General features: G+C 59.3%; 1 protein-coding gene across 1 annotated transcript; it reads right to left on the bottom strand.

Moving 5' to 3' along the window:
- Positions 1 to 2,778: 2,778 nt before the first annotated feature.
- On the bottom strand, positions 2,779 to 26,280 carry RORC (RAR related orphan receptor C). Its single transcript, XM_008147259.3, has 11 exons — positions 26,201 to 26,280; positions 23,954 to 23,983; positions 13,308 to 13,393; positions 12,863 to 13,004; positions 11,201 to 11,725; positions 10,845 to 10,966; positions 9,572 to 9,704; positions 9,302 to 9,409; positions 9,018 to 9,128; positions 7,021 to 7,130; positions 2,779 to 4,220 (listed from the first exon to the last, which is right to left on the bottom strand). Exons 1-11 carry the CDS (start codon positions 26,238 to 26,240, stop codon positions 4,059 to 4,061), a joined length of 1,569 nt encoding a protein of 522 aa, XP_008145481.2. The 5' UTR covers positions 26,241 to 26,280; the 3' UTR covers positions 2,779 to 4,058.
- Between the last annotated feature and the right edge of the window lie 465 nt (positions 26,281 to 26,745).

The following is a 26,745-nucleotide window of genomic DNA, read 5'->3' as shown; positions in this document are numbered from 1 at the left end:
CCACAGCCAAGCGGCACATTAGCTGTGGCACAGGACACAGGGCCCACTTGAACCCCTCCTAAGAACCCCAAGGGCAGCCCCGCCTCCCCGATAGATGAAGTTGGGGTATGTGAGGGACCCTAGAGATGCCCACGTTTGGAGTTTTGTTGCTTGGTCCTCAGACTTAAGCTTCTCTTAGGCCCCTTCTTCATGGTGCTTTGATCCAAGTCCAGTGTGTGGATCTGAGGGAAGACTCTCGTCCCTTTTGGCTTCAGCTGCCTGAGCAATACGCAAGGGACAGATTGCGAGCCAGGGAGACAGGGAGAAGTACGGGGGCACAGCACCTGCTCAGACAGGTGGGTGGGGAGCGAGGCAGCCCTTGGCCGGCACAGCAGACCTCTGGGCACAGGCTGCGTGCACAGCCGTTCACTTAAAGTGGGTTTCTGGGTGCCAGGGGTGTGGACACAGTCAGGAAGGCTGTGATTGCAGTGGCCACTGGGCACCGACTGAGGTGACGGAGAAGGAGGTGATGAGAGCCCCTGACACCCTGTTCAATGCCGACAGGGACCCCCAGGGAGGGGAGGGCTTGGGATTGGCAAGGGATGGCCAGACGGAGGCAGGATGCCCGGGTTTCTTTCTGGCTGCAGATCCTGGCCACCTCTGGGCTGCCAGGCTTCAGGCTGTCCGGCCCTCACAGGGTTAGCTTGCTACCACCCGCCTCACTTTCTCCCACGCGGGACTCAGGAGAGGCAGTCGACTAGTGAGAGGTGGTATGGTTCCTTCTCCTTTCCTTCCCACTCCACACTCCCCTCTAGAAGGGTGGCTGTGGTGGCTGTCCTGTGGCTACTTCAGACGTGCAGGAATTGGAAAACTGAAGAAAGAGGCCCAAACAGGAGAGGGATGTAGGACACTATCCTGAGGCTTGAGCCTGAGAAAGAATGGCATGGGGCGGGCACGGGGCGGGCAAGGGCTGCTGACCAGTCTCCTCTCTGCCCCTATGCCAACCCCACAGGTATCGATGGCCTGCTACGCGACGCTCCAGCCTTTCTCATTCTCCCTGTGCCTGTTCTGGGAAGTCCACCTGGCAGCTAGCACTTTGTCACCGCCGCCGCCGCAGTTCCTGCTCATCCCTCTCGCTCTGCACTCAGCAAAAGTGCAGTGAAGCGTGCAGCCCAGCTTCCCTCCTTCCCTCCTTCCCCCCTTCCCTCCTTCCCTCCTTCCCTCCTTCCCTCCTTCCCTCTGCCGCCTGTTCCCTCTTCGCTCCCAAAGCCTCCTGGGCCCGGGGCTGCGGGACCTGGGGCCAATCCGTTTTCTTTATTTATAAGGTGGCTAATTTAATCACGGACTTCCCTTGCCCATTTCCATGGCTACAGGACTGGCTTCCGGCCACTTTGCAGGGAGAAATCGGTGTCAGAAACCACTTTTCCTCTCTCCTTAAATGGGCTGGGGTCTGGGGCGCCATCCCCTCAAGGAGTGGGTGCTTTCTTGTCTCCCTGTGGCCGTCCAGAACACATCTGCGCCTGGATAGCCTCTTTCACGCAGACCTCACTGAGGCATGGGGACCTGTGTGGGGAGGGGACTCCTAGAGGAAAGATTTCTGGAATATCCCCACTGCTTGCTGGGTGGGAAGACCCTTCTCAGGGGGAGAGAGAGAGAGAGCGAGCCCTGGGGAGCTGAACGGAGGTCTCCTTGGAGTCCTTGCCCCCAGGGGCACTTGGGACATCTTAGTTTTCCCACAAAAGTCCTGCGGGGCCAGCATCAATGGTTACCTGGGGGGTGCGATGGAGGTGGGGCTGCAAACCCTCTAGCCTTGACCGGCAGGGGTCTGGCCTTTTTTCTCCTGCGAACGAACGAACGCTATGGAGAAGGGCAGTTGCAGCCGTGGGACAGGAGGCGGGGGCACTTACCCGAGAAGCTGGAGGGCCACATCAAGTTGGGCACCGCATCCGCCCCGGGCTGGGGGCTCGTCCCATTTGAGCCGCACCTCCCCTGGTGCTCACTCCCACTGCCCCCACCTGCCTGCCCACCTGCCTGCCAGTCCACCCACCCGCCCCGCCGCTGCCGCTGCCGCTGCTGTTGCTGCTGCGGCCACTGCTGCCAAGACTGAGGCAGAAAAAAGAACCAGAAAGCATTTCTCCTTTTTTTTTTTTTCTCTCTCTCTCTCTCTCTCTCTCTCTCTCTCTCTCTCTCTCTCTCTTTTCAAACCAGGCGAGAATGAGTCTGCAGCAACCCCGTTGGTGCAAAATAAATAAATAAAGCAGCCAGGGAGGGCTGCAGCAAGCAAGCGCCACTGCTGGGTGGCGGGTGAGGGGGCGGGGGCGCAGGGGCGGGTCTGGGGCCCCCAGGGCTTGGGGTCGAGCCGTGGAGGCAGCTGGGCAGCTCCAAAGGGTCTCTCCCACACCCGGATGCCCTCCCGGGAGCTCCAGGGCCAAGCCCCTTCCTTAGGGCTGTCTTCCCAGATGCAGGGCGATTGTCACTGTAAATGTCCCCCGTGGGTATCATTTGTGGGGAAAGTTCTCAGCCCGGAACATCCTCCGTGGAGCTGAGTCTGAGGCTCCCTGCATGGGGGTTCCCGGGGACCCGCTCCCAAGCTCCAGCGAGGGATGATCGGAGTAGGGGCTGAGTCCTTACAACGCAGGTGGCTGGCTGGGCCAGAGACCTGGGTCCCCACCTAGGAACCAGACTGCAGAGCAGTGTGTAGATAATCTGATTGAAGACACACACCCCTCTGGCCTTTGAAATCATTTTATAAAGAATGGCACAAATTGGGGTTTACATTTACCCAATGAACCCCTCCCCTGACAGGCAACCCCCCCCCCTCCCTCTGCTGTTAATCCCTCAGCAGAGGGCTGGCAGCTCATTATAAAGCCCGGGGCTGGAGACAGGGCCTCCTCCCCCTGCTGGAGTCCGTGGTTCCCAATCGCTGAGTGGCTGAGTGGCCGGACTGCAACTGTGCCTGCTTCCTTCCTCCCTAACGAGAGCAGGGCCCACACAGTCCTCCCGGGGCCGTCCTTGGCCTTTGGACTGTCCAGTGGCCAGCCAGCTCTGCTTCTCTTGGGTTTTCTTGTGCTAGGAGACAGCTGGGCTGGGATAGGGTTTGGAGCGCCCCAGGTCTAAGACTGGTGGGTGGGGCACCATGGGAATGTTCTGGGTCCCTCAGGATGGGTGCTCTTCCAGAGGCCACTAAGCTCCTCGGTGACCTCACGGAAGACAGAGATCGTGTGAGATCAAATGTGTCTACAGAGCCGCGTAATTGCGGGCCGAGTGTGTGTGTGTGTGTGTGTGTGTGTGTGTGTTTCACCTGTTTTCGGACGTGTGGTATGCGGACGTGTGTCGGATCAGATTTGTGCTAACCTCTAACGTCTATTTTTAAAGTGCACGTGAGGGAGGTTTGAGTTCTAACCCTCTCTCTGTCTGTGATGCTCCTGGCTCTCCTTGTACCCTAGCCTATACCCACATCCCATAAAAGACTATCCCCAGCCCCCTCCCTCCAGGTATGCAGGTTTGTTTTCTTAGACCCCAGGAGAAGGGCAGGGTGCCCAACCATTTCCTTGCTGAGCTGGGAGGAAGGGGGAAGGCAGAGACTCTAAAGGTCGGTTCAAGTTCTGTACAGGTCCTTCTGGGCTCCAGCCGCCCGTCTCAGCGTGAGGCTTCCCCTGCGCTGAAGCCCACGGGAAAATGCAATGAGGTATTTCAACGGTCTGTTCTTAGCTTCTGAGCCCAGAGCTGAGTTCCATCTGTCCAGGCTGTGCTGGATCCCCCCTGTTGTCCCGAGGACACCTTGGTCCTCCTAGAGGTCCTAATAGTCCCTGCCCCCCCTGCTCCAGAGGCTGGGGTGAGGGGCACGGGAGAGAGGATCAAGCAAAGCTGAGGCTGGAGACCTTGTTCCTCTCGCCCCCCGCCCCGCCCCCTGGACCTCGGCCCACTGGCCAGGAGGGCCTGTGGGCAGAAAACCAGTCTCAGCATTTGCTCGGTCCCAAAGAACAGGTAGGGCCACCCTCCAGGGTCACGGGAAAGGAAAAGGCTGAGGGTGGGGCGGTCCAGCAGGTTAGGGACTGGAAAGGAGTCCTTCCCCCAGGTCACTCGGACAGCCCCTCGGGGGCCTCGATGTCAGTGCTGAAGAGTTCCTTGTAGAGTGGGGGGAAAGCAGCTTGGACCACGATGGGGTGCAGATGCTGGAAGGTTTGCAGCTTTTCCACGTGCTGGCTGCACAGGCTCCGAAGCTTCCCCTTGGGTGGCAGCTGGAGATGGGTTAATGGGGAAGGAGGGTCAGTACTTCCGCGCTCTCCCCAGAGCAACCGAGTCCGCTCGTCTTTCCTTGCCTGGGGGAACCCTCCGCCTCTCTCTCTGTGTGCACTTGGCACTTGTTGGAACAGCCGGACCCCACGGGTGGGGGTAGGTATTGTCAGGAAAGCGGAGGCAAGGGAACGCTGATGTGGGCCAGGTGTATGTTTTCTGGGTGAAACCCCCCAATCATGTTCCTGCTACCCCTAAAAGGAACCCTGTTAATGCCTTTAGTTCACACGTTATGCTCTTATAATAGTGAAATTCTGTGAGTCTCTGGTTTATATACGGTCACATGACTCTTGGCTTTTGTTGATACTGTTCCCCTCACCTGGAATGCCTTTCCAGTTCTTTGCTTGGCTAATTCTTACTTTCAAGTGTCACCTCCTCTGGGAATATTTCTCCCCCCTCCCCAGCTTAAAGGTCTTTCCTCTGTGTAGCACTTAAATCCGATTTTAGAAAAATGATCCAATTTGTCTGCCTTCCTACCCTAGGTTTAAGCTCCTTGGGTAGGATTTCTCTCTCTCTCTCTCTCTCTCTCTCTCTCTCTCTCTCTCTCTCTCAACACGGCCAGGACTCAGTTGGGGAGGGGGGAATGAAAAAGACCCAGAGACCCATGAGGTGACAGAGGGAGGGAGACCTCATTGGAAAAGGCTGAGAAAGCCATTTATCTTCAGCAGTTTCCTCTATAAGCAAGTGAGGCTTAAAAACACCTCTCACAGCCACCCCCACCCTTCTGCCCAGCTTAGTTTCCCGGGAAAGGGGCAGGCAGCATGGGACCCTTTGGCATCTCTTGAATTCCTTGTCTTTTCATTTGTTCTGCTTTACTTTGAGTTTCTTTGGGCTTTTGCGATAGTTTCATTCATTCATTCATTCATTCAGCAAGTAGTTGTAGAGCACTGACTCAGGTAGACACTGGGATGGGCTGTGGGGATACATCAGTGGATAAAATATCTACCTTTACTAAATGAATATTCTAGTGAAGGATCCAGAAAATAAATATATAACATGTCCGAGAATTTCTTTGAAGAACAATAAAGCAGGGTGAGGGGCTTTTTGTACGAGGTGTTCTGGGAAAACCTTTCCAGAATGAAGGGATGGAGCAGGCCATTTAGAAAACTCGAGGAAGAACATTCCAGCAGCTGGAACAGCAAGTACGAAAGCTCAGAGATACCACGGTGTGTGGTGTGTTCAAGGACTAGCAAGGAGGCCAGGGTTGCTGGAACGGGTAGTTGAGGGGGCAGCGGAAGGAGAAGAGGTGAGAGAAGCAGTCAGGGGTCATGTCATGAGGCCGGTAGACCCTGACACAGACTCTGGATTTGCCTCTCGGCATGGAGGGCAGCTATCAGAGGGCTGGGAACAGTGCTGTGTGGCTGACACAGGACAGGCAAGGGTGGGACAGGGGTCCCGTTAGGAGGCCTCTCTAACAGTCCAAGTGAAAACTGATAGCCGGGGGGGCGGGGGGCGCCGTGTGTGCGGTGACAGTGGGAGGTGATATATTCTGAAGGTGGACCTAACCAGATGTGCTTCCCAGCTGCTCTCCCAGGTTCCGGTCTCGTCTCTCCTCCTAACCTATTCTACCGGACTTGACGTTCTTTAAGGCAGAGACAGACAGTTGCTTAAGTCATTGCTGTATCCTCAGCACCGGGCACTGTGCCTGGCACATAGCAAGGGCCCGTGGCTTGAACACTTACATAAGTGGTTCCTTTACACTGGCTCCAAATTAAATTGCCTAAATAATAGCTCCGGTGATATCATTCTTTTAGCCCTTGGGGCTCGCCATTGCCTAGAAATAAAGCCTTTACTCTTTAATATGTCATTTAAAGTGCTCTCTGATTTGCTCCCTGACCTAATTTTCAAGCGCGTCTTCCGCTACTTCCCTGCCTCCATCCATCTATCCTGATCTTACACTTCAGTGAAAATGTACCATGAACTATATTCTCCATGTAGGCATTAGCTCGTCTCCTATAGTTTTACTCAGACTGTTCTCTAAACTTGAACTGCCTGCCCCACCCCGTGAATGTCTGTTAAAAACCTTACCTAGTTCATGGCCTAGTTTAAATGCTCCTCCAGGAAGCATTCATGATTCACTCCTTTTACCCCCAAATTATTTTTAATCCTGTTCTATGTTCTCCGAACATTTCCCCCAAAAATCTCTTATCAAAGTAATGTATCCGGGCACAGGGATATGGTGGAAAGAGCGCTGGGATTAAATCTTGCATTGATCACCTACCTGTCGTGTAAAATTGGCTAAGTCACCTAAGCCTCCTTAATCCTACAGGAGAAGATATTAATACCTGCCCTATTGAATGAGCTGCCCTGAGGATGAGCGATCACATCTGCCACCGGCAGCACTTTGTTAATTGCATTATTATTATGTCACATTCTACGCTATATCAGAGCTATTCGTGCAGGAGTCTCTTCTCCGTAGCAGATTGAAAACTCGCGGTGGGGACAAGGACACATCCCTGTATATTTCCATTCCACAGTGCCTGGTAGGAGCGGGTGCTGGGTAAGTGTTGGCTATATTAAACTGAATTGCTCCCTGGAGGTCCCTCCCAATCCCAGGCTCTCTAACTTTCCATCTTTGCGCACATAGAAGTGATTGCTTGTTCCCTCAGTTCCCGTGCTGTTGCAAGCTCTCTAATGCACTGTGGCAGATGCTTCTCTGTAGCCTCGGAGCCTGGGCCCCCCCAGCCCTGATGTCACGGCTCTGGCGCTGGGCCTGGCCTCGTCTGCCCCAGGGACTGCTCCTACCTCTGCCAGGATGCCTTGGCGATGCGTCTTGCAGAGATGATGGTGGAAGGCCAGCTCCAGATTGGACTGAAGCTGTTCCACTTTCCTTTTCTCTTGGAGCCCTGGCCGGCCTGAAGGAGGGGAAGGGGCCACAGTGAGAACAAGAAAACACATGGACATTAGCTTCCACTAAAAAGGGTGTACTATTTTTTGTTTGTTTGGTTGGTTATTTTTTGTAGAGAGTGGAAGGGAGGGGGTAGAGACAGAGAGAGAGAGACATTGATGTGAGAGAGATCCATCGACTGGTTGCCTCTAGCACACACCCTGACCCGGGCCAGGGATCGAGCCTGCAACCCAGGTATGTGCCCTTGACCGGAATTGAACCCAGGACCCTTCAATCTGTGGGGCCAATGATCTATCTACTGAGCCAAACCGACTAGGGTTAGGGTGTACTATTTTGGACATCTGTTCTGGATGAGGCCTTTCAGCTGAGTGTGTGTGTGTGTGTGTGTGTGTGTGTGTGTGTTGGTTTGACAATGGTTAGCTCTAGGGCCTTGGGCTTGGCTGCCTACAAGGAAAACTGGGGGGAGAGATGAAAAAGATAAGAATCTCCAATCGCCCTACTCCAAGCTGTCTTCTCCCTGGTACCCTGGTATTTCTCATAGCCCATCCAACGCTAGGCACTAGGCTTCTGCCATGGAAATAAAACACCCCAAGAGATTGGAAGAGAGCCCCTGTCCACTAGCCAAGGGTGACCTCAGATAGGAGATGGCCTTCACAAAGCCACGTAGGCTAGCACCGGGGCCTCTGCAGCAGCCTGCAGCTCACGTCAGCAGACAAACTGCCCTGGCTCCATAAAATAGCCAGATGTCATCTTTCAAATCGTCATTTCCAGTTTAAGGAATATTTTTAGGTCTCTACTTCTGGGCAGGGCCCGAAACTGGTCATTTTGGTCTGTAAACTCAGGTTCGTTGCTGGACGCTCTTCCCCAGGTTCTCTGAATGCGTATTAGCATTCTGCTGGCCAGGCCCAGCCCCGGCCACGCCCTTCTAGTGGAGTGCTGCCATGATGGCGTACAGGCTTCCAGTGAGTCCACACAGAGCAGAGGTTCTCAAGTTTGGTGGCACATGATGACCACCTACCTGGGGAGGCTGTTAACAATTCTGGGGCTCTGGCCGCACCCAGATTGATGAACCTTGGAGTCTCTGGGAGGTGGGCCCAGGTCGCAATCCTGCTTACAGCTCCCCAGGTGATTCCCATGTGTGGTCACAGTGGCAGGACTGACTAACTTGGATGCACAACCAGGGAACTGGCTCGCTTCCCCTCATCCTCACATCGCCCGCTTCTCCAACCCCACCTGTGCTGCGCTTTTCCCTCTCTCAGGCTCCTCTGAATCTTCATTTTAAAAAAATATATATTTTATTGATTTTTTACAGAGAGGAAGGGAGAGGGATAGAGAGTTAGAAACATCGATGGGAGAGAAACATCGATCAGCTGCCTCCTGCACACCTCCTACTGGGGACGTGCCCGCAACCAAGGTACATGCCCTTGACCGGAATCGAACCTGGGACCCTTCAGTCCGCAGGCCGACGCTCTATCTACTGAGCCAAACCAGACAGGGCTGAATCTTCATTTTAACTCATTTTATTTTATAGCAATATTGGGCTTTAATGGGCTCCTATGCTCTTTAAATACTTATTTAATTGATTTCAGAGATAGGAAGGGAGAGGGAGAGAGAGATAGAACATCAATGATGAGAGGGAACCATCAGTTGGCTGCTTCTTGCACGCCCCCTACCAGGGATTGAGCCTGTAACCCGGGCATGCGCCCCTATGAGGAATCGAACCGTGACCTCCTGGCTCATAGGCCGATGCTCAACCACTGAGCAACACTGGCTGGGCTTATATGCTCTTTAAAGCAATTTCCCAGACTCAACCACATCCGATGGTCTGGACTCTTCAATATCTGGCACACCCCTGCCAGCTGAATGTCCCTTACCCTCTCCCAGCGACACTCACTGGCATTGATGAGGACCAGGGCTGTGTAGAGGGCAATCTCGTCCTCGGAAAGGCGCAAGGCACTCAGGGAGCGGGAGAAGTCGAAGATGGAGCTGATGAGCTCACTGCAGCCTGATGGGAGGGAGCGGAAGAGTGGGCCAGCCGCGTGAGGCCCCGGGGCCCAGGGACGCCCACCCTCCTGGTGTTTGGAGCAGAGAGGGCAATCTGCCCTGAGAAGAGGACGCCCTGGGGCTTGAAGCTTCAGACCCACCCGACTCCTCTCTCTCGTTCCCCCTGCTTCTCACCCAAGGCTCGGAACAGCTCCACACCACCGTATTTGCCTTCGAAAAAGACTGTGTGGTTGCTGGCATTGTAGGCCCGGCACATCCTCACCAGCACCACTTCCATGGCTCCTGGGCGGGGAGGAAAAGGGCAGGTGGAGCGTCACACCAAGCCAGGCCTGCGTCTCTGTCCCCCTGGGCGTCCCGGTCCCTTGACCTCCTCCCTCCACTCAGCCCGGCCCCGTCCCACACCCGGCCCCTTGCCCCCCAGGCCTGCCCACCCTCCCTGGGCACCTGCTTTGAGGAGCACAATCTGGTCGTTCTGGCAGAGCTCCATAAAGCCCGAGAGCCTCTTGGCGAACTCCACCACGTACTGAATGGCCTCGGTGAGGCGGTGGGCACAGCGTTCCCACATCTCCCACATGGACTGCAGGGAAGGAGGAGGGTCCCACTGTAGCCCCTTGATGACCCGGTGACCCCCCCCCCAAGCCCCTGGGAGCCCGCACGGACAAGTTGCAGGGGAGAGTTTATGAACTCCCACATGCTCTCAACACGGCCGTGTTAGCCTAGTCTCAGCACAGATGCACACTCGGGGTCCATTCCTGGGGTTGGGTCCCACTTCCTGAGCACCCACCAGCTGCTGGCATGGACTGAGCTCGTGTGGGAGAATAAAGAAGTCTAAGACACAGCTCTGCCCTCAAAGAGTTGGCATCTTGTTGAAGTGAAAAGCACCTACTGACTCCCTCCCCCAAAAGACACACCCAAAGGCCTTAGTAGTCTAGAGAGGCAACAGCTCAGTGCCAAACGAGTGTTTTCAGAGCCGGCAAGTGGGACAGAGGAGAGAACAGACACTCTGGAGCCCAGTGGGCCTGAATGTGCCTTTGGCTCCATCGCTCCGGGCCCTGGAGTGAGTCTGTTAACCACTCCGCGCTCAGTTTCCAGGTCTGTTCAAAATAGAAGTACAGCCCAAACCGGTTTGGCTCAGTGGACAGAGCGTCGGCCTGCGGACTGAAAGGTCCCAGGTTCGATTCCCGGTCAAGGGCATGTATCTTGGTTGCGGGCACATCCCCAGTAGGGGGTGTGCAGGAGGCAGCTGATCGATGTTTCTAGCTCTCTATCCCTCTCCCTTAATCTCTGTAAAAAAAATCAATAAATATATATATATATAAATATATATATATATAAAAAATAGAAGTACATCCCAGCCTCACTGGTTGGTTGTCATGGGTCAAGGATAGTGGATGTCAAAGAGCATTTCGCACAGTGCCCGGCAGGGGCGGGTGATCAACAGGTGGCGGTCAGGGCTCTGCCTGGTGTTCTGGTTGACAGAGGAGGGACAGTGCGCCACGGTGGGGGCCGGGAGGCCCAGCCAAGTGTTACCAGGCAGAGGCTCGGGGAAAGCTCTGGTCCGTCTGCTGGGAGGTAGACACCCCCACTTCAACGTGGGCTCACACCTGTGTCTATCTGGGATGCGCTGCTCGGCCCCAGCCCACACGGTGTGCAGGCGGCCACCTCGGGGCTCCCCAGTGGTGGGATGTCCCGCTCCGGGCAGGTCCCCTGGCCTCACCTTCCGCTGGTAGCCCGCCACCTCCTCCCGGGAGAAGAGGTTGGGGCGCTGCCGCAGCAGGTCCTCCAGCCGCAGCTGACACGTCTCTCGGTAGGACTTGCACACGTTCTGCACCAAGTGCTCTGGGGCCAGAGAAGAAGGCACGGGCTCCGTCTCAGCCAGCGCCTCCCCACACCTATGAGGGCACCCCTCTGCCTGGCCCACCCCTGCTCTGCCGACCCCTCCACCCCTTGTCCAGGCCCCCTCAGCTCTCTCGGGCTCGCATTTGGTTTACATGGGGTGCCCACTAGGACCTCTCTCTCTCGGAATCCCCTCCCTCATCCTCCCCACCCCCGTCTGCCTCCTCAGCTGCTCACCAATCTCCGTCAGGGAGGCATAGGGTGCCGCGGGGGTGCTGCGGAAACTGGGGCTGCGGTAGCTGTCCGGGCCTTGTCCTGGGTCCCCCAGCCCGGGATGCCTGGGGTCCTCCAAATGAAGTCCGTATCTGTCCGGGGTCAGCTGGCCGCCCGGGCTGTAGAAGCTCTCTCTGCCCTCAGCCTTGCCCCGCTCCGGGCTGTATTCGAGGGGGTACGAGGCCCCGTTGAGCCCGGCCTTGGCCAAGCTGTTGGAGTAGGAGGGCCTGGAGCCTGGGGCTCTCAGGAGGCCAGGGGGACAGGCGGAGGCCTCGGGCAGGTCAGGCGAGGAGCCCAGGGGCAGCTGCCCATCTGGGAGCCCCAGGGTGCAGGAGAGGGCGGCTGCCCCCTGGCCCCCCGCAGGAGGGGTTCTGGCCACCAGCTCCCGCTGCTCCCGCTGCTGCTGCTGCTGCTGCTGCTGTAGCTGCTTCTGCACCTCAGCGTGGAGGCTGTCCCTTTGCTTCTTGGACATGCGGCCAAACTTGACAGCTGAAAGAGGGGGGGGGGGGGGCGGGAGCTTTTGAGGCGGGAGGGCAGGCCCTGGGCAGAGCCCACAGCATTTTGATTATTGCGGGGGTTAACTTGCTGCTCCCTGAATAGCCGACTCCAGGTCTTGCCTGAGAGCCTGCCTTGCGGGGGGGGGGGGGGGGGGGTGGGGGGACTCTGTTCAGGACCCTCCCACCGCTCTCTCTTGCTGGCTTCGGGGCCCAGACATTTCGTCTGAGAAAACTCTCCCAGCGTGAACCCAGCTTCTCAATGTGGCCGAGTCTAAGCCATGAGTCTGGACTGAGAATTCTGGCCTCCCGATGGCGGGGCTGGGGGTGGCCGAGGAGGGGGCCTCAGGCTGTATCGGGGTCACCTCGCCTTTCGAGGAGGGTCGGAGGAAGAGGAGGCTGAGAACACAGGTCTCCCTGTGGTCAGGCTGCAGGCTCCCTGGTGACCTAGATACTCACCACAGCCCAACCCAGGCTCCGCGGCTGGTGTCTGAACATCCTCTTCTGCTCTCTCTTTCCTGCCTTTTCGCTCCCCCCCCACCCTCCCAGGTGTGGGGGCACAGCCCCTCGCCCCGCCTGCCCCTCGCACCCCTGCCTGTTTCCTTTCACTTTGTTATTTTGGGCGCTGAAAAGTGCTGACAGGCTCCTCTGCCTCCCCCTCAGCTCATGCCCCCCCCCCCAGCCCGGCCTGGGTTCCCTCTGTGGTGGGGTGAGGAGGGGGAGGGGGAGGAAGGTGGAGAAAGGCACCAGAAACAGCAGGCCCCCCACCCTCCCGGCCTCTGGGTTACCCTCAGGCCACCATTCCTGACACAGTGTTCAAGGATGGGGGTGAGGGGCTGGCAAGAGAGACGGGGCCAGGGCTAGAGCGATGGGGCAGGAGGGAAAGAGGGGAGTGGAGGGAGGAGGACCCATCCCGAAAGAAAAGGAGGAGTTGGGGACCGCAGGGAAAGGAGGGTTGTTCTAGCCGAGCCTGAAGTTGGGGGCTGGGAAGAGCTCCGATGAGGGTGGCCTAGCGGTGGAGACCGGGCCTGTCGGGAGGGATGGAGAGGGGACCCCGGGAAGGGCGTGTGCACAGGCCAGGAGGCCCCTCAAGGCTGCAGGGAAAGCTGGGGGGCTGCCCACTGGGCCTCACCGTCTCGGGACATGCCCAGGGCCAGGCATTTCTGCAGGCGGCAGTGCTGGCATCGGTTCCGGCTGGTGCGGTCGATGGGGCAGTTCTGCTGGCGGGTGCAGGCGTAGGCCACGCTGCAGTGCTGGCTCCGGCGGAAGAAACCCTGGGGAGGCAGGGGGAGACGGGGCTGCTGGTCGTGGCCAGGCCAGCTCAGCCCCCAGCGCCTCCAGCCCACGAGCTCCAGCCCCAGCGATCCCAGGTCCTGCGGTCAGTTTCCTCTCCTCCATTTCCTGGTGTGACAGCCATTCGCCCTGCAATCGCTTCCCCAGCTTAAGACAAGGCCCCTGTGTGCAGGGCCCTCCAGGCCAGGCACCACCCCAGCCGCCTCAGGAGCCCATCCCTGGGGTCCATGGCCACCACCTGCCCCTCCTCATCGCTAGGAGACTGTGTACGCGTGTGCGCTCACCTTGCACCCCTCACAGGTAATAACCCCGTAATGGATCCCAGATGACTTGTCCCCACAGATTTTGCAAGGAATCACTTCGATTTGTGCTGGAAAAGAAAGAGCAGGAGGTGGGCCTGGGGCCTTCTCTGGGCCCTCTCCCCTTCCTCCCCCGGTGCCTGGCCTGTGGATCCAGGGCCACCGTGCTCCCCTCCCCGCCCCAGCCCGGCTTGGCGCGCTCTTTCCCTCCTGCAAACTGGAGGGAGTGCCGGGCGAGGTGCTGCCAGCCCAGGGGCCGTGGGGGCCGTTTTTGTACTTTTTTGTTTTGTTCCAGCTCCAGAGGGGCAGAGACAGCAGCTGCGGGGAGGCCACCTGCTCAGCGCTCCAAGTTTAAAAGGCCCCGTTGCCTCCCTCCCTTTGCCCCCCTCCCGCCTGGCGACCGAGGAGTCCTCACTGCTTCTCAACACCTGCTTCCCGCCCTGGGGGCTTCCTCTGGGCCACCCTCCCCCACTGGGCTCCCACGGGCAGAGGGCAGAGCGTGGGGCCTGGAGGGAAGATGTGGCACACCAGGCGGTGGGGGGGGGAGGGCACCTGGGTCAGGTAGAGATGCCAACCATCCTCAGCCGGGCAGGGGAGGCTCAGGGAGGGCCAGGGGCCACAGAGGGGGGCCCGGAGAGGGTAGGGAGAAGAGCAGATGGAGCGCGGGAGAGTGGGGCTAGCAAGCCAGTTCTGCTGGACGCCTGGGAGCCAGGGAGAGCATCAGACAGGGCTCCCAGGGCCCTGGCCCCGGAGCGGAGGGAGGGTGGCCCTGTGGATATGCCTATGTGCACACGAAGGCCTCTGTGTTCAGCTACATGCACACAAATCAGGAGTGTTAACGCTGCCTGGGGCTTGAGACCATCTTGTTCAACCTTTTCTTTCCTTTGCCGATGAAGAAAGGCCAGAGGAGGAAGGCGGTTGGCCCAGGTTCACGCGGCTAGTTTGACCCAGAGCTGGGTCTACACTCCAATTCCCCTGAGCTTTCCATTAAGCTGCTTTGTGTGCATGGGGTTTGGAGTGCACACATCAGTGGGCGTGTGTGTGTGTGTGTGTGTGTGTGTACACATGAAAGGTACATGTGATTTGTACATGTGATTTGTAAGCCAATGCATGTCTGCGTGAGCCAGGGTGCACACATGCATGTCTCTGTGTTAGTGTTTGTTCATTGAACTCACTGTAAGCGGTGCCTGCCCCCTCCCTTCACTGATGCTGGCCCCAGGCTCACCGCCCGCTTCACCCTGTCCCTGTCAATGCCCACAGCTCTCTACCAAGTTCCAGGGCCCGGCAGTTGGCCTTCCTCCAGCCCACCTTTGAAGGGAGCTGGGCAGAGTTGGCATTCCTGCTACTTCAGGTGTTTTTGTCCCTCCCAAGGGCATAGAGGTCTATTCTCTGCCACTGCTGACCTGCTGCCTCCCCCTCTGAGTCCCCTTCGGGCCCAGGCCTAGGCCCTGATCAGGTGCAGGGTCTGCTGAGGTGAGGTGGGAGGGTGACCATGACTTGCCCGCCGCTCCCTGAGGTATTGTGTCCATCAGCCCTGAGGTGAGTCAGACTAAGCTGCCTCCTCAAAGAGGCAGGGCACAAGGGGCTGACACCCTCCACGAGGGCGCGACCCCCAGCCCCGGCCCTACTTGCCTGCGCGTCACACACACAGAAAGCTGTGGTCATCCAGGGCGTTAAGAGCAGATTGGAACGCATGGAGGGAAGAGGGAACAAGAGGGGTTCGGGTGCTTGGAAAAGGGGCAGGAAATGTGGGGGCACCTGCCCGTCCAGTCACTTCGATTCTCTGGGCCTCATGTCCCTCGTTGGTAAAATCAGGACAAAAATAACATTGCCTGTCCGTGGGGTGGTGTAGGGGGTACAGTTAAATGGTATCACCATGGGCAGCATGTGCTATGCCAGTTACCGCTGCGTGGAGCTGAGGGCGAGGAAAGCCAGTGGGCATCTGAGGTCGCCGGACATGCTTGTGCCCCATGGAGTCTGCCCTTGCCCCAACACCTTCCCCCCAACACTGTGGTCTCGCTCTCCTCAGTGGACCTGAGCCCAGAGAGGGGAGAAACCAACGTGGGTCACCCACAAAAGCAAGCGGCAGGGAGATTAGGCCAAGCCACAGTGGGAACTCGGGCTCCAGCCCCGCCGTCGACCACAGGCCTCCCAGCCTGTTCCCTTCTCCCAGAGCCACATCCGCATGCGTGTGTGTGCTGACCACACGGGTGACCCAGACACATCTCCCTGTCCCACGCCTGACCCGCTGCTGGCGCGGCCCTAGGAACCTCACGACAGTGTGACCACGACCTCGCCCTTCTCCTGGGGCTATGTGGCCAGCCACAGGCCTCCAGCACAAATACCGGGTTTGGGGGGGGGGGGCGGTGTCTGAGTTCAGACCCCAGCCACGAGGCCAGCCACGGCCCTCTGTCCCCAGCCGTAGGCCAAGACAGAGGTACCCAGGGAGACAGACACAGAGTCAGAGGGTCTAAACTAGAGGGTCAGATTGATAGAGACTTAGACCCAGAGATGGAGAGATGGCCAAAGAAACACAGAAAAACCCAGTCTGTCCTGGCCCTGTCTGCCCTGTCAGGCCCTTTTTTCCTACTCCTCCCTCCTTCCCCTGACACCTGTGTCCCCTTCGAAGCCATCTAACCAAAAAACCTCAAAGTTAAAGTCCCGGTGCGCATGCGTGTGACTGTGGAGGAGGGGAAGGGAGAGAACGGGAAGGGGACGGGGTCGGGCAGAGGTGGCAGTGGGGGCAGCAGGAATTGAAAAACACCTCGGATACCTCCCCTTCTGAACCTACCCCTGAGCTACCGCCCTGAAGCAGCAGGTGCTGGGAACCCAGATTGGGGAGGGGGAGCTGAGTAATCACAGGATTACTCAAACTGTTGCCTGGGAGCCTGGCCTGCCAGGAACTTACCATCTAAGAGCCCAACGGTGCCAGGAACTAGAACCAAGCAAAGGTCAGGAACCTGAGGCCAGCCCTGCAGCACAGCCCCGAAGGGCCCCCGTGTGCCTGCACGCCGCTCTGGGGAGATCGGCACCTCTCTCCCAGGGCCCGTCCAAGGACATCCTCTCATCCCAGGGACAGAGACACGGCCACATGTGCATGCTGTCTCCTGAAACCACCCAGTGACTAGATGACTCTAGCCCTTTTTGTCTCCGATGAGATTGCCCGGGGATCTCATTACAAGGCAGGTCCTGACTCGGGAGGTCTGAGAGGGGCCTCGATTCTGCGTTTGAACAAGCTCTTGGTTGGCGCCCAAGCTGGCTGGGCCTCAGTCTACACTTTTGAGCAGCGAGAACTTCCTCCCTCTTCCTGCTTTTGTGCCAGGCTGCTCCCACGGGGGGAGAGGGGCGTGTGTGGTGTTGGTGGTCTCTCTCCCAGCTCATTCTGGTATCTTCTCCACCAGCCAGTGTGACCTCTAACAACGTCACTCTGGCGCGGTACCCAGAAAAGAACACGCATCTCTCCTAGACATGATCCTTCACAGTGAAGGATCAGCAGGGAGCGCCCTGGGGGGAAATACGGCAGAGAGCAAGTAGCCTCTGCTCCCCTCCCTCGGGCCTCCTCTAATCTCACCCTCCTCACAGCTGTGAGATTCACTGATAGCGCGCTTTGAACACATCCAGAGCTGGCTCTGTGCCACCCTGGGAAGCCACCCCGGGCCCTGTCCAGGTGCCCTATGCCACAGAGAGGAAATGGTAGGTGCAAAGTGGGGGCTTCCAGCTTGGGGGATCTCTCCCCTCAAACCCCAGAACCACCCCCCGGGCCTGGTGGAGAATGGATGCTGACAGAGGAACCTGGGGTCCTCGTCTCCTCTTGGTGCTCTGTCACGCTGGGCCTGCCCTGTCTCCTCTTTCTCCCTTTCTCCAGTGGACGTCGATTAAGGAGGAATAATAATGGTGGGCTGGATTCCACCTCTCCGCCAGGTTTGGTAGACATTTTTCACTGAATGAGCACAACAACCCCGTGGAGTGGGCACGACTAGACTGTCCCCATTGCACCGATGAGAAATAACGGCGTCCGGGGGAGAGTAAACGGCTTGACTAAGGTTACACAGCCACAAGGGGCAGATCCGGCTTTGGAAGTCGGGACTCTATCTTGAGAGCCAGTGTCCTCAACCAATAGACCCTACAAGAATAGACCCTACAAGAGCCAGTGTCCTCAACCAATAGACCCTTAGCAATAGACCCTACAAGAATGAGCTGCCCAAATGCACTGAGGAGGATGGGACAGGGGACGGGTCACTTCCTGGCTGCAGGGGCAAGTGTGAAGTGAGGGGGCAGGCTAGGAACCGAATTTAGGGAGGACACCCATGGAACTACTGTCAGGACTCGTGTGTGATGTCGAGATCCAGAGAGACGATATTCCCTCTGTCCCAGCTCTTCCTCCCGCCTTTAGCCTTTACCCATTGCTCATGGGCAGCTTCCCAGGGGAAGGTGGGCAGCTCGCCCAGTCCAGCAGAGCTCCCGATCCGATCGGGACTCCTCTGGCAGAACACAGCTCCCCTGGGGGTGGACTGGCTTTCACAGATCTCGGCAGACCTCTCTGCAGGTTCGAATAAGTAATGGGAAAGGGGAACGAACGTGTCTCTTTTCTTAGCTTAGGCCCCCTCCCCCGCCACAGCCCAGACTCTGAGTCCCTTTGCCCAGGGAGACCACAAGTGTGCCCAGCCTGTCCCCAGCCTCCCTCCCTCCTTCCTCAGCTCTCAGTTCCTGCAGCTTCTGCAAAGCTGGAAACCACGGTGGTGGGTACCACCCGCAGGGGAGCCGGAGGGGAGGGCGAGGCGGGGGTCAGGAGCGAAGCAGTGTACCTGGTGAGCACCCCTCCCAGCCCATGCCGAGAATTTTCTGCTGATGCACCCAGATCCCAGGGCTGAGAAAGTAGCGAAGCTAAAACTCAGGTGGGCGAGGGAGAGTCTGGGGTTTTGAAAAGCCATGAAAGCCAGCCAGCCACCTGAAACCCCCTCGTGGTGCCCCCGCCACCCCCGCAGTCTGGGACTGGAGAAAGGAGGGGAAACAAAAAGAATTGAGTGAAAACAACCAGCGAATGGGGGAGGGGATGAATCACCAGGAGGAAGCTCTGAGGAGTGGGAGCCCTCAGCCGCCTCCCCTGCCTCCAGGCCTGTATCCCTTCTGCTCCAGGAGGCCCGAGGAGTCAGACGGACCCTGGCTCTGGCCCCAGGCCCTGCCCCGTTACCACCCCTTCCCCCCCCAAATAGCCGGCTCCATCCTTTCTGAGCCCAGGGTCTGAGGGAAGGGGCAGTGTTGCAGCAGCAGCAGGAATGGACCAGCCATGGAGGCTGGAGGAGACCCCGGGGCTGCCTCCTTTGGAGAGCCCTTCAGCAGGGGAAAGTCCCTGTTCCCCGTCTGAGTCAGGGGCACAGAGGCAGGGCAGGGGAGGGAGCCCCTGGGAGGGACGGCCACACCAGCACCCAGGTCTCCCTGTGATGAGGCAGGCTGGGGCGCTCCGGCCTCCAGAGCCCTGGGCTGGGGTGGGGTAAATCAGGGGTGTTTGGGATCCCAGTGAGGAATGGGAGGAGAGGAAAAGGGAAGGCGCAGGGGTGATGCCAGGAAGGAGGGGCCCCTTGTAAAGTCTCCGATGGCCTGGCTCTCAGGGGGAGACCGGTGGCACCCTGGGGAGTGGGCTTCTCCCTGGCGCACTGCTCCTCATCAGCAGGACCAGGCCTGAGAGAGACCAGGTACAGCGCAGCCAGCAGGCACCTGGACGGCTCGTCCTCCTACCTCCCCATCCATCCAGGCCTCACGCCAGGGCCTTCGCCCATTGGCTCCCGCCCTCTGGCTGGCTGGGACGTTTTGGCTCATGGACATTTCCTCCCTACGTAGGAGCAGGGAGCCTGTACCACCCTTCCAGAAACTCCGGAAACCCGTGCCTCTTCCTCCCCACCTTCCTAGACGCCATGGGTATCAGTGTCTCCCTCCACGCTTTCCGCTTCCTCTCTCCGAGTCTGCGGGCCTCTCTGTTCCGCACGCCAGTCCTGTCTCGGCCCTCACACTGCCGTGTTTGGGCTCTCCTGGGGTTTCTCCATTATATCTCCATCCGGACGCATTAATCTCTGTCTTGTGAGTTGGGCCTCTGCGTCTCTGTTTCTCCGTCTGTTTCTGCTCCTTGGTCTTTGGGTGTGTGCCCCCCAAACCCAAGCCCCCAGCGCTCCGACTCGCCCCAGCTGTCATCTGAGGGCATGGTGGCGGCTGGCACTCATCGGGGGGTGGTGCAGGCAGGTAAGTTAGGGCTATGAGATACCCAGAGATGTCCTAGTGAGAAGGACCAGTGGCCCAGAGCCCTAAACAGAAGAGACCCCTCTCCTTCCTCCCAGCCTGGATGGAGCTGTGGGGGATCTCACGTAGGGGTGCCCCCGTGTCTCCCTCACTGGGTCCCCGGGGACGGCTGCCCTCCTGCCAGCGCCGCAGCACGCCCCATCTTTGGTTCCTGGGGCGGACGGCGGATTTGAGACCATTTCTGGGAAGATGGCTGGGCTCACCTTTGCTGCGAATGGAAGGTGCTAGAAGGGAAACTGACACTCCCAGGGGCCCTTCTTCTTGCGGACGTGTTTGGCTCTTCTCACCCCTCCTGGCCCACCCCAGCTCATCCACCTGCTTGGATGGGAGTCTCCATCCCAAGCTTGGGAGTGGAGCTCTTTCCTGTCTGCACCCCCCCCCCCCCCCCGGGAAAGCTGAGTGTCCCTCGCTACCTTTGGGGGTGCCTAACTCGGGGGCCAGGGCTCTCTCCTTGGTCCTGGGCCCTCAGAGCCTCCCCAGAATTGGTTTTGTTTTTAGGTTCGGCTCCCTTGTGTTGCAGAGGAGGAAACCATGACCCAGTGACTCGCCTAAGACTGCTTGGCTAGTCGGTGACAGGTGGCAGCAGAGCCTGGTCAGGAGACTCTCAGCCATGGGCCTTTCCGGGTCCCCAGGTGGCCTTGCTCCCGTGTCCTGTGGGAGGGCGCCAGGTGGAGGCCGGGCTGCCTCGGGTGCAGGCCACAGGGGCCCGGGCTTTCCTCTCTCCTGCGCCCAGGGCTCGGAGCGGCTCTCTGGCTTCTCTTACACGAACCTGGGCACTGGCAGGTTTGCCCACTCTTGCTCTGCTGGGCGGCATAGGGACCCCAGGCATCTGCCCGCTAGCTGCTGGCCTGTGACCCCGAGCCAGAAAGGGGGTGAAGCTGAGAGCTTTCTGCTCCCATCTCCTCTGCCTGATCCCTCTCAGCAAATGGGAGACTGGACCTGGGGACACACACACACACACACACACACACACACACACGCCCCTGGACTGGGCAGAAAGCATGGTGGGTCCGAGGCCTGGATGATGCTGGGGTTCTGACCCTTTCCGCCTGCTGACCTCACCCGCCTCTCACCCTCTCACGTCCGGCTGCTCCAGGGCCCAGCAGCTCCTGCGGCCCCTTTCCCACCCCGTTCGCAGGCTGAAGGCACAGAGGGCAGCCCTGCAGCGGGGCCGGTGAGTGCGTTCAGGATGCGGGCTACTCACCAACCTCCATCTCCTTCAACTGCGTGAGCTGGAGGGCAGCCCCGGCCTCTCGGGCTCAGTCTCTTTCTGAGGCGAGGGGCAGGGCACCTCTTGCAGAGCCTCTGCAGTGCTCAGGGCAGAGGAGCCCTTCACTGCCGCTGCTCTCAGACTCCCCAGCTACTCCACCCACCTCCCTCCAGACCTTGGCCTCGACCGAGACACACCCTGCCAGGGGAGAGGGCTCAGCGTTGCTCACTTTGTTCCCCAGACACCCCTCCTTTCCAGAAGGCCTGGGGAGGACGCGGGGTCCAGGCCTCCCCGCTCCCAGGTGGCCCCATTCACTTACTTCTCATGGCTGAGCTGTGGGCTTGGCCACCTTGGCTCCCTGTCCTTCTCAGCCCGGAGTGGTCCAGAGATGGGGCACAGCTGGCAGCAGGGTTGGGGGCGAGGCCTCTCAGCAGAGCCTCAGCCCGCAGCTCTGCACCCAGCTCTCCCCCAGTGCTTCTGGGCTGGGGGGTTTAAGCTAGCACCACACAGGTGGCCCAGTGACAACCCCCCAACTCCACTCCGCCACCCCCCACCCCTCCCTAGGGTGCAGCGGGTAGGATGACAGGCGCCCCACGTGGCCAATCTGGGCCTGGGGCAGGGTGTGAGGGGCGGGGCAGCCAGTGGCAGGGGGCGTTGGAAAATTCCAAAACCACAATCGACAGCCACACGCGGTAAAAGCTGTTTCCACCTGACAGGGTGGCTCTGGCTGGGGAGCCAGAATGGAGCTCACATGAGCCTGGGGCCAGTTTCCCCCTCCCCCTCCCTCTGAGGACTCCCAAGCCTGACCCTCTTTGCCAGGTGACGCCAGGGACAGGGATGTTTCTAGAGGTAAGTCACAGATACGCCTGCCTGGGGTGGTGGCGTGTTCCACCGGAGACGCCGTGGACTGCCAAGAGCCGTGCCCACTGAGTCGCAGTCTGGGAGGCTGCCCTCCACCTCCTCCCCCCGCCCGCCCACCCCCCACACACACTCATGCCCTCCCTACGGACACCATGTATGCCCTGGGGTAGGGAGTAAGAGATAACAGTAGCAGCAATAACCATCAGACAAATGCCCACTCTCTGAAGGAAGGGTCAGTCTGTCAGAAGTTTGCTTGGGAACAAATCTGCTGCAATTTGAATGATGATGATGGTGATGATGACGATGATGATACTATGTGCCAGAAATGTTTTTTCAGTGTTTTATGTGGATTATCTAGTCCTCACAAAAAATACTTAAGGAGGTCGGTACCATTCTCCCCATTTCAAAGTTGAGGAAAGTGAGACACAGAGAGGTTAAGTAACTTGCCCAAGATCACACAGCTCGTAAGTGGTGACGTCAGGATTCAAACTCAGGCCGTTTGGTCCCGGATCCCACTGAACCAGGGTTTCTCTGGTTCAAGTCTGCTCTTAAGGGCGCCTCCGCTTGGGAGAGGGCTCCTCGTGTGTGAGTCTCTCTGTAGAGTTTCTTGGCCTAGGGGTCCTTCTGAGGGGCCAATCCATCTGAGAGACCCTCTCAGCCTCGTATCTGCTCTATGGGTACCTCAGCCTGGGGGGTTCCCTCCTGGGTTCCTCCCTTCTTAGAGTTGTCTCAGTTCGGAGCCCATTTATCGGGGCCTCTCCAACTGGAGGAGGTAGGTGTATCTTTCCTGGCTTCTCTGGGCCAGATCCCCGGAGGTCTCCGTTCTTACCGGAACCCCAGTAGCTCCTCAGCCTGGTTCAGGCCTCTCCCTGCTGGCCTTCCTCAGCTCCCAGGAGCTGGGCAGCGGATTGGGTAAAGGTTTGGGAGGACACTCATGGGGGTGGGGGTGGGGATGCGGTTGCACAGGGCCAGTGGGTTGGGAAGGGCATCGGGGGTGGAGGGTGGGGGGGTGGGGGTGGCCCTGGCCGAGGTTTCTGTGGTTAGGGGTTAAGGGTAGGAATGGAGTTTAGCCACTTCCAGTTCTAGCGGCTCTGAAACTCCCCCTTTACCCCCCACCCACATATGGTCCCTGGCTCCCTTCCCCGAGCTCACGTCACTCCTTGACCCGCTTTCCTCCCCGGGCCCTGCTCAGCATTTCCGTGGGGCCTGTGGCTAGGGGCAGGCGAGGCCCCACCAGGATTGTGCTGAGCAAAGCAAGCCCCCACCCAGGAAGTTGAAGCATCCTGGATGGCCCCCAGCCCCAGTCTGCCCGGCTCAGGGAGGGAGTGGCGCCGCGGCCCTGGCCGAGCCTCCGCCTGGAACGGGAAGGTCCCAGGCACCGTTAGCAGCGGGAGGGGTGGCGGCGAGCTCTCAGGAGGGACTGGTAGGCCGTTCGAGGCCGGGCCAGAGAGGTAACGGCTCCTGCCCCAGAGTTGTCCCCATCACGTGGGGGACCCGGCTCTTGGAGGCCTTCCCCAGAGCGCCCTCAGGCTGGGAAGGGCACGCCCGGCTCTGGTGTGACACCAGCTCTGGGACTGAGGTGGAGTGGGTGCATTTTCTGGGGGAGTAGCTTCTCCCACAAACCGGGAGGGTAGATCAGATGTGCTTCCTCCCTCACATCCATTGGGAAGTCCTTCCTGAGCTCTAGCCCCTTCTCGCATGCTGGAGCCTCCGTCTTCCAGGGCCCTGGGACCCCGAGGGTCCCTGCCCGTGTGTCTCCTGCAGCGGTGAACACTTCCCTGCTCTCCAGCCCTGCACAGCCTGGCCCCAGGCTTGTTCACACCTCAGGATGTGTGAGCCACAGAGACTAACACCAAACCTGGCTGGGCTGCCGCAAAGCCTGGTGCAGGCCGCCTGCCTCCCTGCCCCACCCCTTCCCCGCAGTGCCTCTGTCCAGCATCCCTCCCCTCCTCGCCCCGCAGCGCCCTTTTACTTTTTACTCTTTGTTTCTTTACAATGTTAGTCCCCCGCCCCTGCCCCTCTTCAGGCTTCTTCCTTATCTCGAGGTTTCTTTATCCCTCCCCCTCCTTTCCTCACCCCCCTGTCTGTCTCCCCATCTCCCCTGCTTTTCTAGGCTCCACCTCTCTCCAGGCCGGGCCACCTCTGTACGGCCCCTCATCTCTGGAACCTACCATGTCTTCCTTTTCCGAGAACCTCCCACAGCCCTTGCTGGATTCTGTGCCATCTCTCCACACCCCAGCACCAGGGCTCACCCCAATCCTCTACTCACAGGTGTGGGTCTTCTTTGCAGCCAGCAGCTCTGGAAAGAGAAGAGAGGGGAGTCAGGGCTGACAGTTGAAGACAGCCCCCCCCACCCCCCCTTAACCCCCCCCAACCCCGCTCACTGGTCTCCATCCCCATCCCATTGCTTCCCAGCGGAACCTGGTGTCTGAGGGGAAGGTGGGACCACCCTCTGCACGTCCTCTTCTCCCTTCTCTGCCCTGCAGTCATCCTGGTCCTCTCCCAGGTCCTCGGGAGTGCCAGGCTCACCAGCTCAGGGATGCCCAAGCTATCCCTTCTGCCCAGAAGGCCCTTCCCTCACACCCCTCCGTGGAGCCAACTTCCTCAGCCCTGGAGTTTCCCATTCCATCTCTCCCCTGGAGAAGCTGTACCTCCCACGCCCCCCGGGGCTGACACTCAGCACCTCGCAGCTGACTTCCTGGTGCCGCATCGCTTAGCTGATAGCCTCGTGTCATTAGCCCTGAACCAGGGCTTCCACTAGACGGCAAGCCCTCTGGAGGCAGGGACTGTCTGCCCTGTTCACGCTGACCTTCCCAGAGCCGTCCGTCCGGAGGCCTGGCCCGGTAGGGACACAGTACACATCCTGCAGCCACAGTTAACTCTCTGTGGGGGTTCAATCTCTTGGCTGTTTATGTGTTCCTTTAGGCACCTGGGGACCCCAGACGTGTGGGGGTTGAAGTGGGGTGGTGAGGATGTTTGGAGGCAGAGGACGGGAGAGCTGCAAGCAGGGAGCCTGCTCTGCCTTCCTAGGCCCCGGCTCCCACGCTCCAGCCCGCCCTGGAAGGAGTCCCTGCCCACCAGCTGTGTGGTGTCCGGGTGGAGAGCGGGCAGCAGAGAGCGCAGGTGGGTGGACGCGGGTGAGCAGGGAGGCGCAGGCCTCCAGGGGGGCAGCTGCTGAGGGGAAAGCCTCAGCCAGAGCATCTCTGGGGTTGTTCATTCATGGGGTTAGCATGTCTTAAACACCTCCCCAGGGAGCCCCTGAAGGTGCTCCCCCCCGCCAGGCCTGGTCCATTTTCTACATCCACACAGCAGCTCCTCAGAGGGCACAGGGCCGGAGTGTTGTCCCAGGAAACCCTGCGGCCCTGCCTTACATCCCCTATAGTTTCCCCACCCCCTGAATCTGCTCTCCTGTTACTTTTCCTTCAATCCTGGGCAGTGCCTCTCCCAGCCCCACACTGTCCCTCTGGCAGGCTTCCTCCACTCTGCCCAGTGCGGGTGAGTGGACGTGAAGGCCTGGCCTCTGCTGGGGTGGGGTTAAGGGCGGGGAGGACTCCCCGAGAGGGAGTGGCTCCATCCGGCCCCTCCTGCCTACCCGCCGCCGATCCTGCCTAGCCCCACCCGGCTTCCTCCCTGACTCCCTGACGTGGCACCCCACACTGCTCTCTGGCCTCCAGCCTTGAGCCTGAGAGCAGTCCTGGGGTGGGGGTGTCCCCTGCGTGCCTGGCAGTGGCGTCCTTCCTCCACCAGATGGCCCTGGAGCTGGCAGCCCTGGCCCTCAGGCTTCCCTCTCGGAGCTCACAGCTGACCAAGCATGTGGCCGTGGGATCTGCTTTGAGAGGGTCTCTGATTAGGTCATGGGTGGGGCCCAGGCCTGCCTGCCTCTCTGCCCCCTGCTGCCCTGGGCTCAGCACCCCACATTCTCTGCAGAAACGAAGCCCCGTGCCCCAGAGCCAGGGGGAGGCAGGTGCCAGGCTCGTGGACATGGGCAGCTTGCTTTCTCCCCCCACCCTTGTCTGTCACCCTCAAAGGCAGGACAGGTTTCTCCAGTGGCGAGTGGACAGAATGGAAGTGGCCAGTTTCCCAGCCACTGCTGTGCGGGGTTCTAGCCCACGGAGGCAGAACAGCAGTGTCCCCGCTGCTCCCAGGGGTGCAGACTCTTGGGGGGGCCTGCCCACATTCTAATCCTCGCCTGGCTCTACGCCCCTCTCTCCTCCCTCCACCGCACCTGTCTCCTCTTCCTCCTTCCTCACTTTCTTCGCCCTCCATGCATTTCTCGTGTCTCCCCTTTTCCTAGTCTCCTCCTCGCGTGTCCCCAGCCCCTCCTCCCGCTTCTCCTTCAGTTCCTATCGGGGCTGGCCCTGTCTCACCTGTCTGCGGTCCCCTGACCATCCATCTCTCCTTTTTGCTTCTCCTGTCCCTCCTTCCCTCCTCGGTTCTTGACCAATCCTGCCTCTCCCTCGCCTCTGAACCTCCTGGCAGTGCCTTCCACCTGCCTGCAGGGCCCAGGGCCTCTTACCCTGGGAGGCTCGGTGGTGTCTCTGTGGGGCCCTGTCCATGGGGCAACTCCCTGGGTGCCGTCCTTGCTGCCCGGGCTGCCCAGGAGGGCAGGGAGCAGGGCCCAGGGGAGGGGGGAGGAGTGTGTGGAGGGAGGGAGCACCTGGCCCGTCAGCAGGCAGGGGAAAGGAGTGGCTGGCAGAGCGTCCTGGCACCAGGAGGGGACAAGGGGAGGGACCCAAGGAACGGATTTTGGAGCCTTGAGGAGAAGTAGGATAGGTGGAGGCAAGGGAAGGGGCCTGGAATTTACTGACCACCTACTGTGTGCTGGGCCCTTTGCCAGGCACTTTATGTAAATCCACGATTTTCTTCCATCCTCGCAACATCCACCATGAGGCAAACAGAATTATTCCAGGTTTGCACATAAGCTAAGTGATGCTCAAAGGTATTCATGACGCACGGCCTCGTACAGAGACAGTAAGTGGTCGGTTGAACTGTGGTTTTGAACCCAGCTCTTTGTGACTTCAGAATCACGTGCTTTCTCCCTGACAGGAGACGGGCAAAGGG

Source organism: Eptesicus fuscus, chromosome 22 (assembly GCF_027574615.1).
Source record: "Eptesicus fuscus isolate TK198812 chromosome 22, DD_ASM_mEF_20220401, whole genome shotgun sequence".
In the NCBI taxonomy this organism is placed as follows: domain Eukaryota; kingdom Metazoa; phylum Chordata; class Mammalia; order Chiroptera; family Vespertilionidae; genus Eptesicus; species Eptesicus fuscus.
The sequence above is the reverse complement of the archived record's forward strand: the minus strand, read 5'-3'. Positions and strand labels throughout refer to the sequence as shown.